The sequence below is a fragment of the Micromys minutus genome, assembly GCF_963924665.1.
Source record: "Micromys minutus genome assembly, chromosome: 15".
In the NCBI taxonomy this organism is placed as follows: Eukaryota; Metazoa; Chordata; class Mammalia; order Rodentia; family Muridae; genus Micromys; species Micromys minutus.
Genome location: NC_137984.1, coordinates 1,597,216 through 1,617,653, shown reverse-complemented (window position 1 = coordinate 1,617,653; position 20,438 = coordinate 1,597,216). Strand labels below are relative to the sequence as shown.

At 36.2% G+C, this 20,438-nt stretch overlaps 1 protein-coding gene across 1 annotated transcript in view; it reads right to left on the bottom strand.

Moving 5' to 3' along the window:
• Nucleotides 1-20,438, bottom strand: part of LAMA2 (laminin subunit alpha 2) — a 551,725-nt gene that overhangs the window by 101,072 nt on the left and 430,215 nt on the right. Inside the window, exons 37-40 of the mRNA XM_080929510.1 lie at nucleotides 18,473-18,683; nucleotides 13,584-13,700; nucleotides 12,080-12,243; nucleotides 9,945-10,083 (exon numbers count right to left, since the gene is read on the bottom strand). Of these exons, the coding sequence (XP_080785636.1) occupies nucleotides 9,945-10,083; nucleotides 12,080-12,243; nucleotides 13,584-13,700; nucleotides 18,473-18,683 (631 nt within the window). The remainder of the gene's footprint in view (nucleotides 1-9,944; nucleotides 10,084-12,079; nucleotides 12,244-13,583; nucleotides 13,701-18,472; nucleotides 18,684-20,438) is intronic.

Below are 20,438 nucleotides of genomic sequence, written 5' to 3'. Positions count from 1 at the left end.
AGTGTTATATTGAAATGTAACATCAACTCTCACTTACATTACATGAGCATAAGTGTTAATTCCCAAAACCATAGAAATTTATAAAGACCCAATTGCTATTTGAGTGATGGTTATGTTACTACTTAGGGATAAAACTATAAAATGAAAACAAGAAGTGCCTAGATAGTATATGCATCATAGCTGACGTCATATTGTATTTGGACTCAAAATTATTTCTGTAGAAAATTCTTCAAAATCACCTTACAGTTAGCTCTCTTTTGGATTGTGTTGTTCCATCCAGTTGTAGAAAGAAAATTTTAATATTGAATGTAACATATGCTCATATTTCTAAACAAACATTTGTTAGCAAGGCTTTAATGTTTAATCGCATAACTGCATGATTCCTATTGATTCACTGTCTTACAGTGAATCAAAAGATTTCTGCCACCTTGGATCCCAGAGATATATAAAGTAAATGATAAATTATTTGTAATAGGAGTAATATGAAAGGAAATAATATATGAGAAAATAATACCATGAGGAACAGAATAAAATAAAGGAAATGAGGAAATTCTATAGAAAATATTTAGGAAACCCTTGTTTTTTCTGAGCAAGACAAGTATCAAAAAATAAATGTTTATTCCTGATTTGAGGACAGAGAGAATTTCATTCATCTTCCTATATACATTTATTCATATTTTTAGAAGATGCTCAAAAAATAAATGTAATATTAAAGAAACAATGACAATATAAACGTGTTTAATAAGTCAAAAAACAAGTACTTTATAAGGCAGCTATTATGCATACCACAACTTCCTTGATATTGGGAATAAAAATATCATGTATCATTGTAGAGGGAACATTAAGTCAACTAAAAATTAATATCTAAAATTGAAAGGCACTAAATCTGGTCATGGAAACCAGTATGTTTGTATCCAATGGAATACTATGCACCCACTAACAACTAAGACAGTTTGAGCAAACATATGGGTCACTGCCTTAAATATCTATCAGCCAGGCTCAAAAAGACAAAAGCCATATGATCTCACCACTGTGTGGTTTCCGGTGTTGGTCTCACAGAGGTAGATTGGTCATTATTAGAGCTGCGGGTAAAGGATACAATTACATCACACAGTAGGGATGAGGCCTCCAACTTTTCACAGGGAACTGTGGTTGGTGGTGACTTGTTTTATGGTCTTGAGCTACTGTGCAAAGAATGGACCTTAGCTGATTTTACCACAAGGCGGTGACACCGTGAGGCAAAACTTTTAGTATTACCGCTACTTAGTCATTCTACATCATGCTTCATATGATAAAATGCAGGGGAATTAAAACAACATTTTTCAAAATCAAAGCCCTTCTAGATAATAACCTACCTATCTGTAATAATAGCTGATCTGAAAAGGAAATAAAATAAAGACAAAATAAACAAATGAAGTCAAAACCCCAAACCAGTTCTACTTACTAAGAGATAGGTAAATTTAAAAAGGAGGAAAATGAAATAAATCCTTAAGAATAAATTTAGCCAGAAAAAATATAAAGTAGAATTAAACAGTCATCAAAATGTTGCTTTGGGAGGATCTAGCATTTTATTGTAGGATCCAACTAGTTTTCACAAGAGGTTGATGTAAGAAAATAAACCTCCCTGTCCTCATACTCTTATCTTTATCACACAATCTCATTCTCTGACAGGAACTCCCACTGAGATGCCAGCAGTTCATTGAGCTTTAGAACACTGTATTAACAGTGACATCTAATTTTGGAATTTTACTCTCCATAGTTGTGAGCTAAATAAAACTCATTTCTTTAAATATTCCTCAGCCTTGGGTATTTAATTTCCCTAGCAGAGAATGAACTAGTTGGGGATTAAAAACTTAAATAGAGATGAGGGAGTTATAAAACAGATACAGAAAACATAAAGGAAGAATGCCACACATATGGTCACGTGATTTTCTTTTAACAATAAATCAGAAAAAGCAAATGTATCAAAAAAAAAAAAAAAAAGAAAGAAAAAGGAGAGTACGTACATAAAACTAAAAATCTTCTGTTTAGAAAAGGAGGAAGTTAAGAGAATTGCTTATTGAATGGGAGGAAATATTTTTAAGCCATACACTAATTCCAATTAGTAAAAATAAGGGAGCTCAGAAATCCAAATAATGAGAATATAACAAATAAAACTGAACAAAGAAATGAGGTGTGTCTCAGAAGAGGAAGATTCTGAGATCACTGCCTGGATAGAAAGAGACAGAAATCTAATTCCCCAAATCTCATCCAATGTCTTCTCCTACTGTGATTTCCAAGATTACTATCTAAAGCTAATAAACATCATACAGAACATTTAGACTCACACAAATACTTTAAAGGGACCTCAACCTACAGGCAGAGAGAGAGAGAGAGAGAGAGAGAGAGAGAGAGAGAGAGAGAGAGAGAGAGAGAGAGAGAGAGAGAGAGAGAGAGAGACTTCTGTGTGTTCTTCTCTGTTCAACTACCCTATATAGGTGTCAAGATAAATGTTTTATTTATCCTTAATATCTGTATAAGAATTATTATAGATTTCTAGTTTTATTGTCAGTGTCTGGGCATGGAGTGTTTAGTAGTTACTAACTGTATACAAGGCATAAGAGAGACAACTAGTGTTTAATCTTCATTAACTGTATAGAAGGTACCAACTATATAAAAATCACAAAATACTGGGTAGAATAAAGTAAAACATGGGGTAATTTTTGGTTATTCAAGTTTCTGTTCACTAAGAAAGTCAGTTGATAGCATTAATTTTAAATCTGGACATGCTGTGTTCTGTGAAAATAAAAACTACAAATAAAACATTGTCATTACCAGTCAGACAATTCAGAGAGAAGAGCCACCAAGTAGACACTTTACAATAAAGAGAATAGAGAATCTCAAACTTCTGCAGATCTATCTAGGAACTGTAGATGTTGGTGTAGCCCTGGAAGCTTCCATCCTAGGCCAAGAGAAAAGGCATGTGTACCATGGCCTATTAAGTTAAGCAGAGTGTCTTTCCCACCTCCGACCATAACTAGTAGACTGTTGGAGGCCCTCCAAATATTTTTCCAGTGGTTAAAGTAAAATATAGTGTAAGAAATATATATTTTATACGTATGTTACTTAAATTAAATTTGAATTTTTGCCAAAGGACTGGTCATTCTTTACAAGATAGTACTGAGACTGAAGGGCAGGTCGCTGGGGAATTAGAAGTAGGATGGCAGTCTATAAAGGAGAAGAACGAGGATTTTCATCTACAGGATAGACATCCTTCTGTACCATACTAATATGGCTCTATGGGTATTTCTTGTCCCTTGATTTTCTAGTTATTTCTTCACATCCCATACAGAAGAGAATAAAGCAGGGTATTAATCCACAGACTATAAAATACAAAGACACCCTGGAACAAGGAAGAAGGTCAAGGATCAGAGTCTACCATGAGAACAGAAAGATACTTCTCTGCTGTCTATCATCCCTTCCCGCAGAGTGGCCCCACCCCTCTGGAGTAAGAACAGTGAGAGAGTGCCCTTTGAGGAAAGCAAATGAGTGGTGAGAAAAGATCCCTTCGTTAAAACAGTTGTGGATAGAGATCTAAATCATCCCATATCACCCTCCACATGTGGACCTACTGCCATGTTAACCATCATGAACAAGAAAAGGAGCTGCTAGTATGATGGCAACACTGAACAAGCAAATGGCAAAGGATCCAGAAAGCATATGCTCCAGCCTTGGGTAAATAAAACCTGGGGTACCCTGAGCTGTAAGTGATAAACAACTCACTCATGGTAGCAGTAATTAAACCTATAACTCCCCATATGCAGGATAGATGAAGAAACACTTTAAATCATTGTTTCCCAGGGTGTGATCTCAGAAGTGAAAAGTAAGAATTTTGGAAATTGTAACATAAAATCTTCAGTCCCCCCTTGAAATGTACAGATATACAAACATGTGTATCATGAGCTTACAGGAAGTAGAGAAATTGCTTCCAGACCCATTTTAATTCTTACTTTTCAAATAAAAATAAATAAATAAAAATAACAAAACAAACAAAACTCCAAAACTAATATTATAGGCATGTTTTAAATTTTTCCTCCCCATTTTCCTTTTAATTAAAACATTTAACTAGGTGATAGTTCAAGCATACAGAGAGGAGAAATGCAGACATCTGCACTCTGCCCTCTCTTCCTCTGTATCAAAACCAGATCTTCCAGAGTCTTAAGTCCTCCATGTTTCAATACATTTGATAACATTTTATATAAACTTCCTCATTTCTATTAAAGGGTTGTCTTATATCCAAATAAAAAGGATGGAGGGAGGCAGGGGCAGGGAGGAAGGAAAGAAGAAAGGGAGGAAGGAGAGAAAAAAGGAAGGAAGGAAGGAAGGAGGGAAGGAAGGAAGGAGGGAAGGAAGGAAGGAGGGAAGGAAGGAAGGAAGGAAAGAAGGAAAGAAGAAAAGAAGAAAGGGAGGAAGGAAAGAAGGAAGGGAGGAATGAGCAAAGGGAGAAAGAAAGGAAGGAGAGAAGGAACTCTTAGAAAAGCTGGAAAAGTGGCTAAGATGTTGAAGATAGCTGTATGTCAAGAGCACACACTGCTCTTGCAGAGGGTTTGGTCCCACACCCCTGGGTAGGTAGCTTGCAAGCTCCTTGTAGCTGCAGCTTCAGAGCAACTTCTTCTGGCCTCTGCAGGCCTTCAGTTCACCGAGATAGGTACACATGCACAACACAAAACTGAAAGCAAACCTTAAAAACAACAAACATTACTGTTAGCCCTGGAGTATTACACTCAAGGTTATTTTGTTTGTTTTGTTTTCCAGTTTTATAAGATAAACCTGGGCCCCCTCCCTTCTTTTCCTGTGCTTTGGGAAGTTTTGTTTGCCGGGGTCCTTGAATTAATGGTAGACTTTAACATTTGGCAGGAGATAAACTGTGAACTACCGATTTACTTCACTTGATGGAATTCTTTGGAAGTCTATGGTTTTGTTTTTGAGATAATTTTGCTCTAGATTTATTTGCCACTTCATCTGAGTATTTAGTGTATAGCTGCCGTGGGATTCTAGTGTGTTCATGTTCTGTTTTGAATCTGCATGGTCTCTAGTAGCTATGGGCTTTTCATTCCTAGTCCTGCTCCTGTGTTTGCTTAACACACTCTGCCTTCTCCATTTGTGAGCTGCCCATTTGTCTGAAGAATCAGCTTTCTATTTTCTTAATTCTAATGTTTTATTTTCTATGCCATTAATTTCCCGCTTTTATTTTTATTTCTTCTTTTGCCTTTTAAGTGCCTTGAATGAAACCTTAGATTTGATTAGTTTTTATTTCTATCTTTTAACAACATCTTTCAGCAATTACCAGCTTATTTGCACTCCATAATTAAGTTGCATTTTCTGGGCTAAGTATTTGGTGGTTTCAAATTATTCTGTGTTATTTTACTCTTGAAGTATCGGAAAGTGTGTTTTAAACTTTGAACTTATATTTACTTGTCTTTTGTATGTGTAAATGTTTGTGTGGATGCCATCTGTGTGCCTTGCACCAGTGGAAGCCAAAAGAAGCTCTTAGACACTCTGGGCATGGAGTTCCAGGCAGTTCTGAGCTGCCATGTGGGTGCTGGGAACTGAATCTCTGCAGGGGCAGCCAGTGTTCTGAAACATCTTGGGCTGAATTTGTCCATGGACAGTTTTATGACATTTTCATCTGTTTCTTTTTTTATTGTCCATGATGATAGTCTGAAGCCTGTTTGCCTTCAGGTCATTATGTCCTTCTGGTATATTCGTCATGTCATGGTCCTGTTGTTATTGTTAGGTTCCAAGAGGACTTTAACTAATGGGGCATGGACCATTGAGTCTCTGACTGTTACAAGGTTCCAAAGGGGCATTTGTCCATCCTGTCTATGGTACTTCTTGAAGTTGTGTGCCTGTTTCTTTGTCAGTGTTTAAGAGGCATAGGAAAAATTCTCACCATAGACAGAATAATTTTTCTTCTTCTGGCAGGTTTGTCTTTATTTATTCTTTGGCTCTTCTGTTAAGACCTTGTGAGTTCACCATGCTTGAGTTTTACTATGACATCATTCTTTTCCTTTTACTCTAATGAGGTTTCTTACTGTTCCCTAATAACTCCTTCTGTAAACTTGAAAGCCAACAGTGATTGTTGCTATTAACATTCTATCCCTACATATTTTTTCCTCATTAGTTTCCTGGGTTTATCTTTCTGATATTTAATTTCCAATCTTTTCATAGCCTCACATACAGTGGTATTTTGTGTAAGCTATAACAGTTTTAGTCCAATATGAGAATTGTTCTAACCTGGCTTAACATTTTAGTCTCTTTGTATTTAATTGTAAGGACAACTTGTGTTATAACCTGTTGGATCTCGACAGCATTTCTTTGCTTTCTTTATTCTCAGCCTTCCATATGGCTAGATTGGAGTGCTACCCTATTCTGGCAGTGCTCCCTCAAGTCCACATGTGTTCAGGCCATGCATCTTATGCTGAGAGCTGGAATTCTTCTCTCCCTCTCTGACAGGAGAGCTCTGTGTTTGTGAAGTGCAGTGTTAGCTGCAAGGAACACGAAGACTGCAGCATGCACACCATGATGTAAGATGTACATACTGTGATGTAAGACACACAACTGAACTGTGTTCTGACTCTAAGATTTCTAGAATTAGTTAATGACAACTAGTGAAAGCTGCTGTTCTTATACACTTGGGCTAACTAAATTCTATCATATTTTCATCACATGCAGACATATGTTCACATGAATGTGATGGTTTTTCCATTTGTTGATAAACATACTTTTGTTATTTTGAGAATATGTTTATATGAAGCAGTGTTCTTAGTATTGCCAGTTATAAAATCAAAATATTATTTCTAAAAATTATTTAAGGTTTTCTATGTTTTGCTATATTAAATATAGAGTCAAAATTTTGTCCATATAAAATTAAACAAGATCATAAATCTCTTTGTTATGCAAAGTTTTAAAGTTTTTAATGAATCATAAAATATATGCATATCAGACTTATTTTCAAATAAATGTATGGATGTGTGGTCTACTTTTATTTAATCTCTGATATATATTCTGATATATATATATATATATATATATATATGTGTGTATATATATATATATATATATATATATATATATATATATATCAATAATTGCTGTCAATGTACATGTTTTACTCATCTATTAACTGGGTTTCTGTAAAACTTTCTCTAGGCGAAAAGGGCCATGAAAAGTTTAATATGTACTAGTTAGATGTTGTTATAATTTTATTTCTAATTGTGATTAAATTTTAATTTAAGTGTCATAGGCATTGCATTCTGTGTGAGATCATGGTGCTGTTGACATAAGCAAATGCCTAGCTTCGCATTTCTCAGAGCAGTAAATTTTATGAGTCTATGACTGGGTCTAACCAGTTCATCTTCCCTGGAGAAATCTAGTGTTATTTTTATGCATTTACAAACATTTTTAATATCATACTTAATAAAGTTTATACCTTATAAAGGTTGGGGTACTCAGCTCTTTCAATCTTTTCCTCCAAATCCAAGAGCCCCCAAACCTTCAAACTGTCCATTTGTCTCATTTCCCTCTTACCACAAATATTTTGGTTCTTCCTTTTCACAATCTGGGTAGTACCAATTATTATTAGTCTTTTCATAACATTTCCTTACATTTATACACATCTATTATTTTTGTTTCCATATGTATCATTTATTTCCATGCTCATTTTAGTTTAGTTAATGAAGTGAACTCATCACACATGGATTTTCCTTTGATTGTCTGTCACATTACACGGTCACAAACAGTTTTTGTTTCTCAGACTTTTGAACCTAAAACAAGGAAAAGGTTCTTTGGAGTTTATGCAGATTTCCATTTTCCTCATATTAGTAAATGGTCACTGGCAAGTTGCTTACAAAAGCTACTTCATATGTATATCAGGACACAAGTATCAATATCTGACTTTTCAACCATTTTAATATAAAGACCTTTTTATAAAGGCTTCACATTTTCTTCCATTTGTATAACTCTCTTGTGTTGCTCATAGCATTTTTAAAAGACTTATTTATAAATTTTATCTATATCTGTGTTTTGTCTGTATGTACATTTGCACACCAGAAGAGGGCACTAGATCTCATGGCACTACATTTATAGATGGTTGCAAGCCACTATGTTAGTGCTGGGAATTGAAATCAGGACCTCTTGAAGAGCAACCAAGGCTATAACCACTGAGAAATCTCTCAAGCTTTGGTTGTATTCTATTTTACTACTTTGATTTCTGTTTTGATGAGACAATGTATATATTTCAGACTGCTCAGACTTTTCCTGGATTTTATATTTATCATAAAAATGCTTGGGAAACACCCTGTAAGAGACTTTAAGAATTACATATTCCAAGCTATAGGAGTTAGTGCAGAAATGAACACCTTGGTGTTGGAGAACTTAGCAGGAGAGTGTACTATGTCTTGGAAGTAAAGGCCAGTGTCATGGTTATGCATCAAACCGACTTGGCATTGGTGTCCAGATAGTACTTTGTCACTGGGTTTGTCTAGGAGGATGATTTGGGATTACAGAAAAGAAGGTACCCCAGAAAAATCTGTGCACCAGCCAAACCCCTAATGACTTGAAGAGAATCAAAGATGGAGGAAGAAGAAATGTGATTTTTTTTTCTCTTGCCTTCACACTTGCAGTGTAACATCTAAGCTCATTGTCTGTGAGTCCCTATGACTGTGAGTCCCTCATGTTGAAGAAAATGTTTTGGTCAGTGGCAAACCAAAGGGAATATCAATATGTCTCTTACATGCCGTAGTTTATGTATATTTCTTTCACAAATATCCAACAAGTGTTTTTCCTCCAAAGTTTCTGATACAGTTGTAGATTCTTTGTGAAGCAAAATGATTATTCTGAACATTATATGCAGTAAGAAATTTCCCATGAGGCATTTCTTTACTTAGTAATCTAGTCTGAGGGACACTTACTGCAGAAATGGTACACACAATGCTACTTTATCTATGAAAGAGTATGCATGAATTATTATCATGACTGGAGGTAAAAAACCATCAAGTTACATGCATAATCTAGGACCTCTAAGCTCTAAAATATTTTGTACATCGACAAAAAGACAGAGGATCTTTATCTCATAAAAATAGTCTATAAACTTTAGAAATACGCGTTCTTATGTGTCTTATAAAAGTGCACATGACAGTCATATATATATATATATATATATATATATATATATATATACATACATATATATATGTATGTATATATATATAATTCATATATGATCAACACAATGGTGATTGAAAGCAGAAGTGTTTTCTTCAGGATTCCTTTGAAAGATGATTCCGTGAGGACTAACAGTGATTAAAGTTCTGTTTGGAGCCTTCTATTTGCTTACTTTAATTCTGTGAGCTGCAACAAAAATCAGCTTGAGAGTAAGAAGTGATCTCTGAACTCAGACAGCATGTGACTGCTGTGGCTGATATTTTCAATAATGACTCAAGACAATTATTCCAATTTACTAGGTTTCTCATATCCCATTTAAGTTTGAAAAATAATTTAAAAAGATTTGACTAGCTATCAACCTAGTGCCAACCAAAGAGCTCAACAGCAGAACTGATAAAGAAAGTGTGGTCTTTATACATGAGGGAAAATTTTCAGACACAAAGAATGAAGCTAAGTTGTTAGTGAGAACACAGACATAGTGATATTAAGTGAATCAAGCCAGTACCGGAAAGACAAATACTATTTGTTTTCCTTGGTTCTCAGCATCTAGGTTTTTTTTTTTTTAATAGTGATATAAATTATGTATGTACATATGAACTGAGATTGTCTGGAAACAAAGAAGACAAACAGTAGGTGGGAGGGGTGAGAAGTAGGAGGGATATAGATGGGTGACATACACAGTGTACAATGAAAAAAAGAATCAACTTTAATTGTTAGCAAAAGTTCCTTCTGTTTCTCACCAGTTTTGTAGCCTCCTGGGCGAGCTCTTTGCCTTCTCTGGCCACTTTCTCAGCTTCATCAATATAGTCTTTAATATTACTGTAAGCTCTGAAGGCTGCCGTGGCATTGAAAGAGATGTTCTTAGCCTCATCTAGGATTCTGTCAGATTAGACCAAGAAAAGAACTTTAGAGGAATTAGCACTCAAATAAAGAACAGTCAAGTTATAACAAATCCAGCTTCAAAGGGATCATGGCCAATATAACCAGAATAATTCCAAACCCTAGCGAGGTGTCTATTGATTGTGTTGTACTGTATTGTTCCATTGAAACTTATAATCCTCCAAGTTTGCTGTGAAGTATAGCTGACATGTCTTTAAATCTTTTTTACATTTAGTTTATCTCCCTTCTTCCCATTATCCCCCTTTTCTTTGTGTATGTATGTGAGTGTGTGTGTGTGTGTGTGTATGTGAGTATGTGTGTGTGTGTGTATGTGTGTACAGACACAGACATGCACATGTGCACAGCTTGATGGAATCAGTTCTCTCTTACCGTGTGGGTCAGACTGAACTCATATTATTAGGGATTGAATTCAGGCTTGGTGGCAAGCATCTTCACCCACTCAGCTACCTTGTTATTCCCCACCAATATATCTTAAATACCTATATAGCCTGATAAATCCCGAGCAACCTTTGGCCAGGCAAATGTGTATGGAGCAAAAGTACTTCCTGTTATTTGTGAAGCACAATACAGCTGCCAGAACACTTGCATCCCATTAATCAGATGAATTTTACAATGCCTTTAGAGTAGGCAGACTTCCCAGAAAGCATAAAGCGATCACAGAAAAATCAAATCATGACTAACACATCCCTAATGGGATGTTTGGAACCTGGGTCTGCTGATTACTGGCCACTATTTCATCTACTACTCTTTGCTCAAGATTGGGGAAAGTTTGTGGAAAAAAAAAAAAACTAAAACTAATTGCATGGATTGTCAAATTTTCAAACAGTAATTCTTTCTTTCTAGGTTAATGATTATCAAAGATGAGAACATAGACTTGCATGTCATGCATAGTAAATAGATTTATTATGAAAAATTACTCGTAGGATGAATAGCTCTTGTGGTTTTGTTTTTTGTTTTGTTTTGTTTGTTTGTTTTTGTTGTTGTTGCTTGGTTTTTTTTTTTTTTTTTTTTTTTTTTTTTTTTTTTTTTGTGCCATTCACAAAAGCATAAAGCAGTGGTTCTCAATCTGTGGGTCATGATCCTTCTGGGGTGGGGTGTTAAGTAACCCTTTCTTAGGGGGTCACATAGTAGATAAATTATGCATTTCAGATATTAAATTATGGCTCATAGAAGTAGCAAAACTACAGCCATGAATTAGCAATGAAATAATTTTATGGTTGGGGGTTACCACAAATATGAGGAACTGTATTAAAGGGTCCCAGCATTGGGAGGGTTGGAACAACTGAACTGAGAGGAAGTAGATCATACTTAAAATGCTGTTTAATGAGCAATCCCTACAATAGGGATTATTTCATATTCACTTTTATTTATTTCATTTCTTTTTCCTTTTGCTGGGATTTCTCATAGCTCTGGCTGGCTGTGAGCACACTGTAGTCAAGGCTGGCCTTGAACTTGTGCCCTTGAGAACACTTTCCAAGTGCTGGGGTCACAGGTGTGCACCGTCCTCTTTGATTGGACATTTCAGAGAAGTGCACACAGTACCTTACTGGAGCAAGGAGACTGAAGCTCTACTATAAGGAAACACTTTTAAACAATGAAACAATTAGGTTCTGTTAGAAATAAAAAAATTGAAATTTGCAGCAGAACAAGTTCGTGTATTATTTAAAATGCTAATAAGACAACCCCTGTTCTTTCCAATAGAGAACAGAACCAGTATTGAACGAGCAGCCTGAGGCCTTGTTCATTTCCTAACTAGGTATAGGTGAATTCACTTTTAACTAGGACTTGTGATTCTTTTTCAGGAGTTCTCTGCTTACATTCTCCTAATTAAGATCTTCCATAGAAAAGCCATGCAGATCTTTTGTTCATGATTACAGAAATTAAGGCTTACAAGTGATTTTCCACCCTTTTTGCTTGTCTAAACTTTTGGGTGAGTATCAAGCTAGGCAGACATTTCCAACAACAAATGTCATACCCATCAAGCACAGCAGACGAGTCGTTCAGTTTAGCAGCCTGGCTTTCAGCCTGGAACACCTTCTCAGCAAGCCTTCTGTCCTTAATTTCCTGGGCGAGGTCGTCTATTTTGTCACTCAGCTCCTCGGACATTGGTGGCAACTTAGTTTTAATGTCTTCGACATACTAACACACACACACACACAGAGAGAGAGAGAGAGAGAGAGAGAGAGAGAGAGAGAGAGAGAGAGAGAGAGAGAGAGAGAGAGAGAGAAGAGAGAGAGATCATCAAGAGTGATCCAGGGCTTCTTGAAATTGTTAATTTCTCTAGGAAATACAATCATATGTGGTTAGGGTTTTGCCTTTAGAAAACTTTAATTTACCAGCAAAGAAAATAGAGAATAAAAGCTTTTAATTAATAGAAAAACAACTGCATGAAGCCAATTTACTCTGAAACATCTATTATTTTGGTAAGGTTAATTCCTAGCAGTTAATGAACAAGTGATGATCATTAGGACCTTTTTAGATTATTGTGTTCCTATTCCTGCACATCACCATGAGTGAGTTAAGATGTCAAAGCTTTGTTTACAGATTTTTTATTTCTCTTTTAACTACTGTTATATGGGATAAAAACAGATGGCGAATGTTGGCCTAGGGACAAGGAATGACCAGGTCACCATAGTTTTTTTTTTTTTTTTTTTAAGTATTCCAAAGGCCAGTTCTAGTAAATAAACTATTGCCAGTAGATGGGTGTGTTCACAACATTATGCTTCAATAATACATTTGAACACAAAAACAAATTGAGCCTCTTGCTTCTGTTGCTGAGTTCTGTTGCACTAAATAATAAAAAAGAAAAAGACTTATGTCTTTATTGGCCCTGAGGTCTCACTTCATGGGTCTGCTTCTAGTATGGAGCCACTCACATGAACTCACTTGGTCCCATCCACCACATGGATCTCACTCTGTCTACACAACTCCCTTCCCTGGTGGTTTGACTCTGCCTGTTTACTGCCTCCATCCTAGGATTTCTTTACCCCAAATCCCAACACAAACACAACTCTATTGCCTGATAGCTTTTCATGCATGTTTATATGTCAAATTCTCAACCCACAAACCCTCTACACAACAAGGTTACATCAAATAAAGATATAAACTGCCCTTCTATATGAGATCAAGTCTTTAAATGTTCATAGCTACTTAATGCCAATAAAGCCCATCTGGATCCAATTCATCCTTCTTGACCTCCATATTGGAACCTCTCTCTGTCTTCGCTGTCCTCTCACCTCTGACTCGCTTTCTCTACTCTCCTACCCTGCCTAATCACTGGCTCTCACCTCTATTTTACTAAATAAAATGGGAAGGTTCAGATGAAGTCCTGAGTATGTGACTAGGCAGCAGTTTTTGGGAAAGTGGAATTAACATTAAAATATGAACAGCTTTAGGACAATTTACAGAGTTTTGTTTTGTACGAGTGAAATAATTCATTATCTTCTGTCTCTAAATTCCGACCTGTATTGAATACTTACGTTTATGACTGAGTTGATTTCACCCACAAGTTGGTTGGCTTCATTAAGTATCTCATTGCCCTTCTTTAAAGTGTTCTCTATTTGTCGTCTGCTAACTTCAATTGCCTCCTTCTTTGTCTGTGGCATGTGAAGAAAAAGATTACAACAGCATATGGGTAAAATCCTTCTCTGTTGTGTATTCTTATTTCTTCTGAGCTGTCCGAACAAATGGCTTGCAAACACAGTGTATAATACTAACAGTTTGTTTAGAGGACAACAGTCTACCCAGTCAACTCTCTTGCCTTCAACAGAAAGCACTCATAGGTCATTTTTCCTTCCTATTTGACAGAGTCATCCAGGTAAAGAAAAGCAATGTGATAGTTGCTAGAGAATTTAAAAAACTGCTAAAGCAAAGTGGGATATTCATTTTCAGTTCAATGTGTGTGTAGGATGTATGTTATTGTCATTTAGTGTGCCAGACTAATCTGGAAGTATATATGGAGTTCCAGTATCTGTATAGAAATAGTTATTTTTATAGAAATATGTTGTGAGCATAAACATGCTTTCAGTGGAAATATAAGATTCAAAAGGTAGGATTTTTCAGGGAGTTTAGAGAAATCACTTGTAAAGAAGAGGAAGGAGAAGACAGAGAAGGAGGAGGAGGAGGAGGAGGAGGAGGAGGAGGAGGAGAAGAAGAAGAAGAAGGAGAAGAAGAAGAAGAAGAAGAAGAAGAAGAAGAAGAAGAAGAAGAAGAAGAAGAAGAAGAAGAAGAAGAAGAAGAAGAAGAAGAAGAAGAAGAAGAAGAAGAAGAAGAAAATGAAGAAAAATATATTGGAAGCTCAAAATGGACACAGTGGGTTAAAAAAAAAAAAAAAAAAAAAAAAAAAAAAAAAACCAGACACTTGAAGTTGGGATGGGAAAGTGGGTGTGTGTGGAAGAGAACTGGTGATGGCTTTGGTCAAACACACTATAGGCATTCATGAAACAAGAAAAAAAAAAAAGCATGCCATAAGCATAATAGTTAATTCATTTGTTCAGATATCAAGGTTGGTTATACTTCCATCTTTGCCTTCTAATTGGCTAGATTCATCCATTCAGAGCCATGCTGGATAAAAGCTGTCCTTCCCTTCCACCTCTGTTTATCATAGCTTACGAAGGAACCTGCAAACACCGTCTACTTGTGTGCCTTTGTTTTCATTCTTTTCTTCTCTTTAGTCGTATTGTAAGGAAAGACTCTGGGCAGAGGGCCCAGTGTGCATCCATGCTTCCCTGAATTGCTCATGTGATGTCATTCTGCTCATTGCCTTTCCCCTAGTCTGGTTTCTGTCCACTCCTCAAAATGCCTTTTTTTCTTACAATTTTATTTTTAAAAAACATGGATACATGTACTTATTTTTAAAAGCATTTTGGCATAAAACTATATGAATATATTTTTGTAAGTACTTGATTTTTTAAAGGTTTGAGAGTATGCACTGAAATCTTACTAGTTACAATGAGCATAAAGTGCAGGAAAAACAAAACATAACATGGAAATAGTCAAAGTTTTCTTGGTGTGTAAAGATTAAATGTAATGATTTTTAAATAGCAAAAATTGCCACAAGGCTATCTTCTTAGCTCTTGAGTTATTCATGATTTAAGGTCTCAGTGTACCCCACTGAGACAGTACTATACACTTGTTTTTGTTTTCTAAGAAGGTCAAAATGCCATTTTAATTCAGCCACCACTAGTACATGGTGTTCAAAGCCTTCTATCATCTTCCTGGTTGCATTTATATAGGTTATGAATGAGTTGGCCCACTCTGCCCCACATTTCCCACAATCATCTCGTATCTTCATGCTATCATATCTGAGTGCATATTGTTCTCTCATTTCTTTAAATTTCTCACAAGGTTTGGTGTAACTAATTGTGACATTATTTTTACAAATCTTTTTTGGCCCTTTTAGCCAACATAAATTACAATATTAAGTATAGCAAAAGATAAACTATTTAGACTTTTTTCATATAAGTTTGGTGCAGCTAGCAACTCTTCATAGTCAACCCAAAATGAGTAGGATACCAAAAGCAGCTAGATTTAACAACATTTAAATATTAGATCCGTGTACTCTCTTGGCCTAAAATCACACTTAATAACACACATCTGAGTTTTCAGATTACATTTGTGCTTAACAAACACTTTAGTGTGTAATTTTAATATAAGACTCTACATTTTGTTTTCTTCCTATAGAGTTTAAGTTATAGGAACAAAACTCTTTAGTCACATAAGCTAACTTTCTTGTAACGCAAAGTTTGGGGTCTGCTTATTTCAGCTAGCTGTTTAAGCCACTATCTATTTGCATGTCCTCTATACCAATTCTACCAACCATGAGCTCTATCACATCACCTCTTTTGTCTATTTTCAGGCCCCCATTTCTAAAGTGTTCCCCATCCCTGCTTGTACTGAGTAGTGCTCATGTAACAAATGTCAGAATCTCTGTGAAAACACAGATAAGCTTCCCCTACCCACTTTTATTCTGTGATAATTACTTCAGTATACAGAATGGCTTGCTTGCTTGCCTGTGTGTACCTCCAAGTTGATTCAGGTTATTAAAAACATCAGTTGCTGTTTTACATCAGTGTTTCTTAGACTTAAGATTATATCTGAGTGATTGGAGACTTTGTTTTGTCTGTCTTGATAGGGTCTTGATATGCAGCCAACATAGTTTGTCTTGTCTGTCTGTCTTGATAGGGTCTTAATATGCATCCAGTATAGTTTGAAACTTACCTTCTGCTTCTGTCCCACAGGCACAGAGATTATAGGCATGTGCCACCACTCACAGATTTAGAGAATATTTTGAAAAACAAGTTTACTAACAGTCCACCTTAAGGAATAAATATTCATTTGACCTGGATCTTAATATCACTTTAATGGTAGACCTAGTACAATGGACGTTTAAAGTCACCAGGTAACATCCTAGAAGAGCCTGTGCAGATTCTTCAGGGGAGCACAAAGAGCATGGATATACTTTGTTTAATGAATTCTCCAGTTGACTTGTTATACAATGTGTGTGTGTTTCTGTATATGTGTATACTCATATAAATGTGCATGTGAAGGTCAAACGACATAGACTCAGCCCTCTCCTTCTACCAGAGAGCTCTAGGTATTAAACTCAATTTATCAGGCTTGGGTATAAGGGCTCTTCCCCACCAAGCAATCTCAAATGTCCCCAGGTGACAATTTTTAAAGGCTATTCTAACATCAATCTAAGTAACCCTGTCATCTTATGCATGAAAATTTACACAATTCACTTCTTTTATCCAGCAAGTATTAAAATAAGTCTTTAGTTAAGTACAGCATCTGAGATAAAAATCTGAGGAATGAGGACTTGGAACTCCAGGGGTGACTCCATAGCCTCTCCTATAGTACTTGAGAAGTATAGCTCTGGGTTTTGTTCATCATTGATGTGAGGAGCAGTTGAAATTTCCATTCAGTGTGCCAATATAACTCTTCTCAAAATAAGTTCAAATGCCTAGTATGCTTTCCACAGGTGGAATTTTAATTTTTTGAACTGTTGCCATAAAGTGGAAAGCTAACTTCTGTGTAAGTTGCTGCCCTGGGTAAGACTTCCTGCCTTTTCAGACAACACTTTCTCTTAACTACAGCTAGTGGGTCAGTTGTTCCAGATAGGTTAATATTAGACACAGGACTTGAGAGTGAAAGTCCTCTTCCTCAGCATTCTACCACTGTGACGAGGCTAAATCTCAGAACAGAGAATGAAGTCTTCTGCAATTTTCTCTTATTTGATCATTCTTAGACTTAAAAGAAAACAGAACAAACAAAAGGGTAAAACCTAAAATGTGTGGTTATTTAGTTCTCTGTCTGTGACTTTCAATGAACATTTTAGAGGTCTTGCATAATGCTGGAGTATTAAGTTATTGAGAAATTCTACATTAGCAGAGCTATGGGTTTCTTGCAGCATTCAGGTCTTCTAAGAAGCCAGCAGCAAGAAGCAGGTTATAGATGGAGAGGAAGGTGTTTAAATACCAAACACAATTGTGTGTGCTTAATACAGTTGCAGAGAACCTAAGCCTTAACTATGTTATGATTAAGAAAGAGACTGAAAACAATGAGAGAATGGAAAAGGAAAAGAGAAGGAAAAGGAGGGAGGGAGAGAGGGAGGGATGTGGAAAATCCATTTTTGTTTTAAGCTCAGCAGCACTCTGGGAAATGGTGACTGATCTCTGTGAGGAAAATGAGGGAAAATAATCCAGACTCATCAGTCACATTTGTCCCTTTGATAATGTCTTGTCTATAAACTCATTCCAGAGAAGAAGGGAAGGAAGGTCCCCAGGCTCTAGTCTCTCTGTTTTCTCATAAGCTCAGCTTCCATACAAGCAGAAGGAACTGTACTGGCTGCTGACAACTGGGTCTCTGTATTCAACTTGTTGAGTAGGAAGGTAAATCACAAAACTGTATGACACTTGGACTGAGCCATTCTTTGTGCAAGTTCCATTACAACGACTCATTGTAGAGTAGGGAATGGATTGATCCCATCTGTATTTCTAAGTGGTAACTTGCCATTGACATGAGATTCTCAGGAATTGACATGTCTTTCAGGAACAAGCTTCTTCCATGCTATATATTTATATATTTATATTTATAAACCTTCCACAGTCTGAGTGTTATAACTCTTATTGTCTCAGTGGGTGATGGCAATTAAGGACAAATGTATGGAAAGACAGACAAACAGAAGACAGACAGACATGCGTGTATGCATACACACACACACACACACACACACACACAGTTCTGTTTCTTAGAAGAACTTATAGAGGCATGGTCTTGCTTTGTAAACATGTCAAGTTCACTATTCTAGATGTGTTCAAACTGCTCCCCATTCCAAGACAGTGATGAGCGGACCCCTAGCTCTCACCTCCAAGATGGTCATGTTTTTTTGGTTGGTAGCAGATAAGCGATCAGCATCTCGAGTTTTCTCTGTGGCTTCTCTCAATAGATCCCAAGCATCGTCAAGTTTGTTCTTGTACTCTCCCAGTTTCTCCCGGAGCTCCTTTTCCATTTCTTCATTCTGGGCTCTGGGCTCTCCAAACAGTTTGTTTACTCTCTTCAGAAGGCCTTCTGCTGCTCTGCAAATACACCCAGCCCAAAAGTACAAAATGACTTCACTGTTCATCTTCAGTCTTTCCTTATGTTAAGCTAAGTTGCAAGGAGATGCTAACAGTAAAAAATTAAAAATACATGAAAAACATACCAACCAATTCACAATGCTTGTCAAGGTGAATAGATACTGAACTGTGACAGAAAATTTCATTAAAATTGAAAAAAAAAAACTTGTTCAGTTTATTAGTAAGCTTACATTTTTAATTGTCTATAAGTCTTGACACATGGTCACACTGTGACTGATAAAAAAAATAATGTTTTACGACACATACAAAAACAACACATCAAAATGCCAGCTGTCCCATCACAAGGAGATACTTCCTTTGACTGCATGGGATTGTTGACATGCTTGCTTAGTATTTGTAGATAGAACTCTCATGTTTTTGCCATCCTAACCTAATGCCATAATTTTGATTTTCTTTACTTTTTCTTACAACTCAGCAGACTAAAATGTCCTTGATACTACTTACCAGTATCTTCTAAAGTGGTAAATACTAATGACCTTGGAAAGTGTGACTTTATTTGTTATTTATTAAAGTAGGTGGTCATGTCCTTTTCCTTTTTCTGTCTTTCCCCCTCCTCCTCTTTATCGCCCTATTTCACCTTCCCCCTTTCACTCTTTCTGATACTCTCTATACTCTTCTCTTCTTTATTCCCCTCCCTCCTCTTCCTCTTCTCCAATGAGACAGGGTTTCATGTATAGTAAGTTGACCTTGAACTTGTTCTGTGACCAAGAATGATCCTGAACTTTGCATTCTCCTTCCTTTATCTTAAAAGTTCTGGGATTGTAGGTGTATCATCCTGTCCACTTTACATAAAGCTGGGCATCAAAATCAGATATTGACACGCAAAACAAGCCCCCATTAATAAGCAAGTCACATCTCTAGACTTATTGATAGTTTAAACATTTCTAACACCAGTAAGTGACAAAGCAAGCCCATTAGTCCATTTATAAAAAAAAAACAAATAACACTGCAAAGTTCAGTTATTTATTATTTTATATACGGGCAAACATATTTTAATTGATTTAAAGCAAAGTAGATAAGACTAACTAAAGACATGAAAAGTTCATTTCTTTGTCTTCAATTCTGTTCTGTTGATCTACTTGCACCAATGGCTTATGTTCCAAGATCAAGAATTGGCAAATGGGATTTGCAAAGTTTCTGTAAGGCTAAGAACACTGTAAAGAAGAGAAAATGACAGACAACAGATTGGGAAAGGATCTTTACCAATCCTACATTCAATATAGGGATAATATCCAATATATACATAGAACTCAAGAAATTAGACTCCAGAGAATCAAATAACCCTATTAAAAATGGGGTACAAAGCTAAGTAAAGAATTCTCAACTGAGGAATACCAAATGGCTGAGAAGCACCTAAAGTATTGCTCAACATCTCTAGTCATCAGAGAAATGAAAATAAAAACAACCCTGAGATTCCACCTCATACCAGTCAGAACTACTAAGAACAAAAACTCAGGTGACAGCAGATGTTAGCCAGAATGTGGAGAAATAGGAACACTCCTCCATTGTTGGTGAGGTTGTAAGCTGGTACAACCACTCTGGAAATCAGTCTTGTGGTTCCTTAGAAAACTGGCCATAGTACTACCTAAAGACCCAGCTCTTACACTCTGGGCATGTACCCAAAAGTTGCTCCAACATATAACATGAACATATGCTCCACCATATTCATAGCAGCCTTATTTATAATAGTTAGGA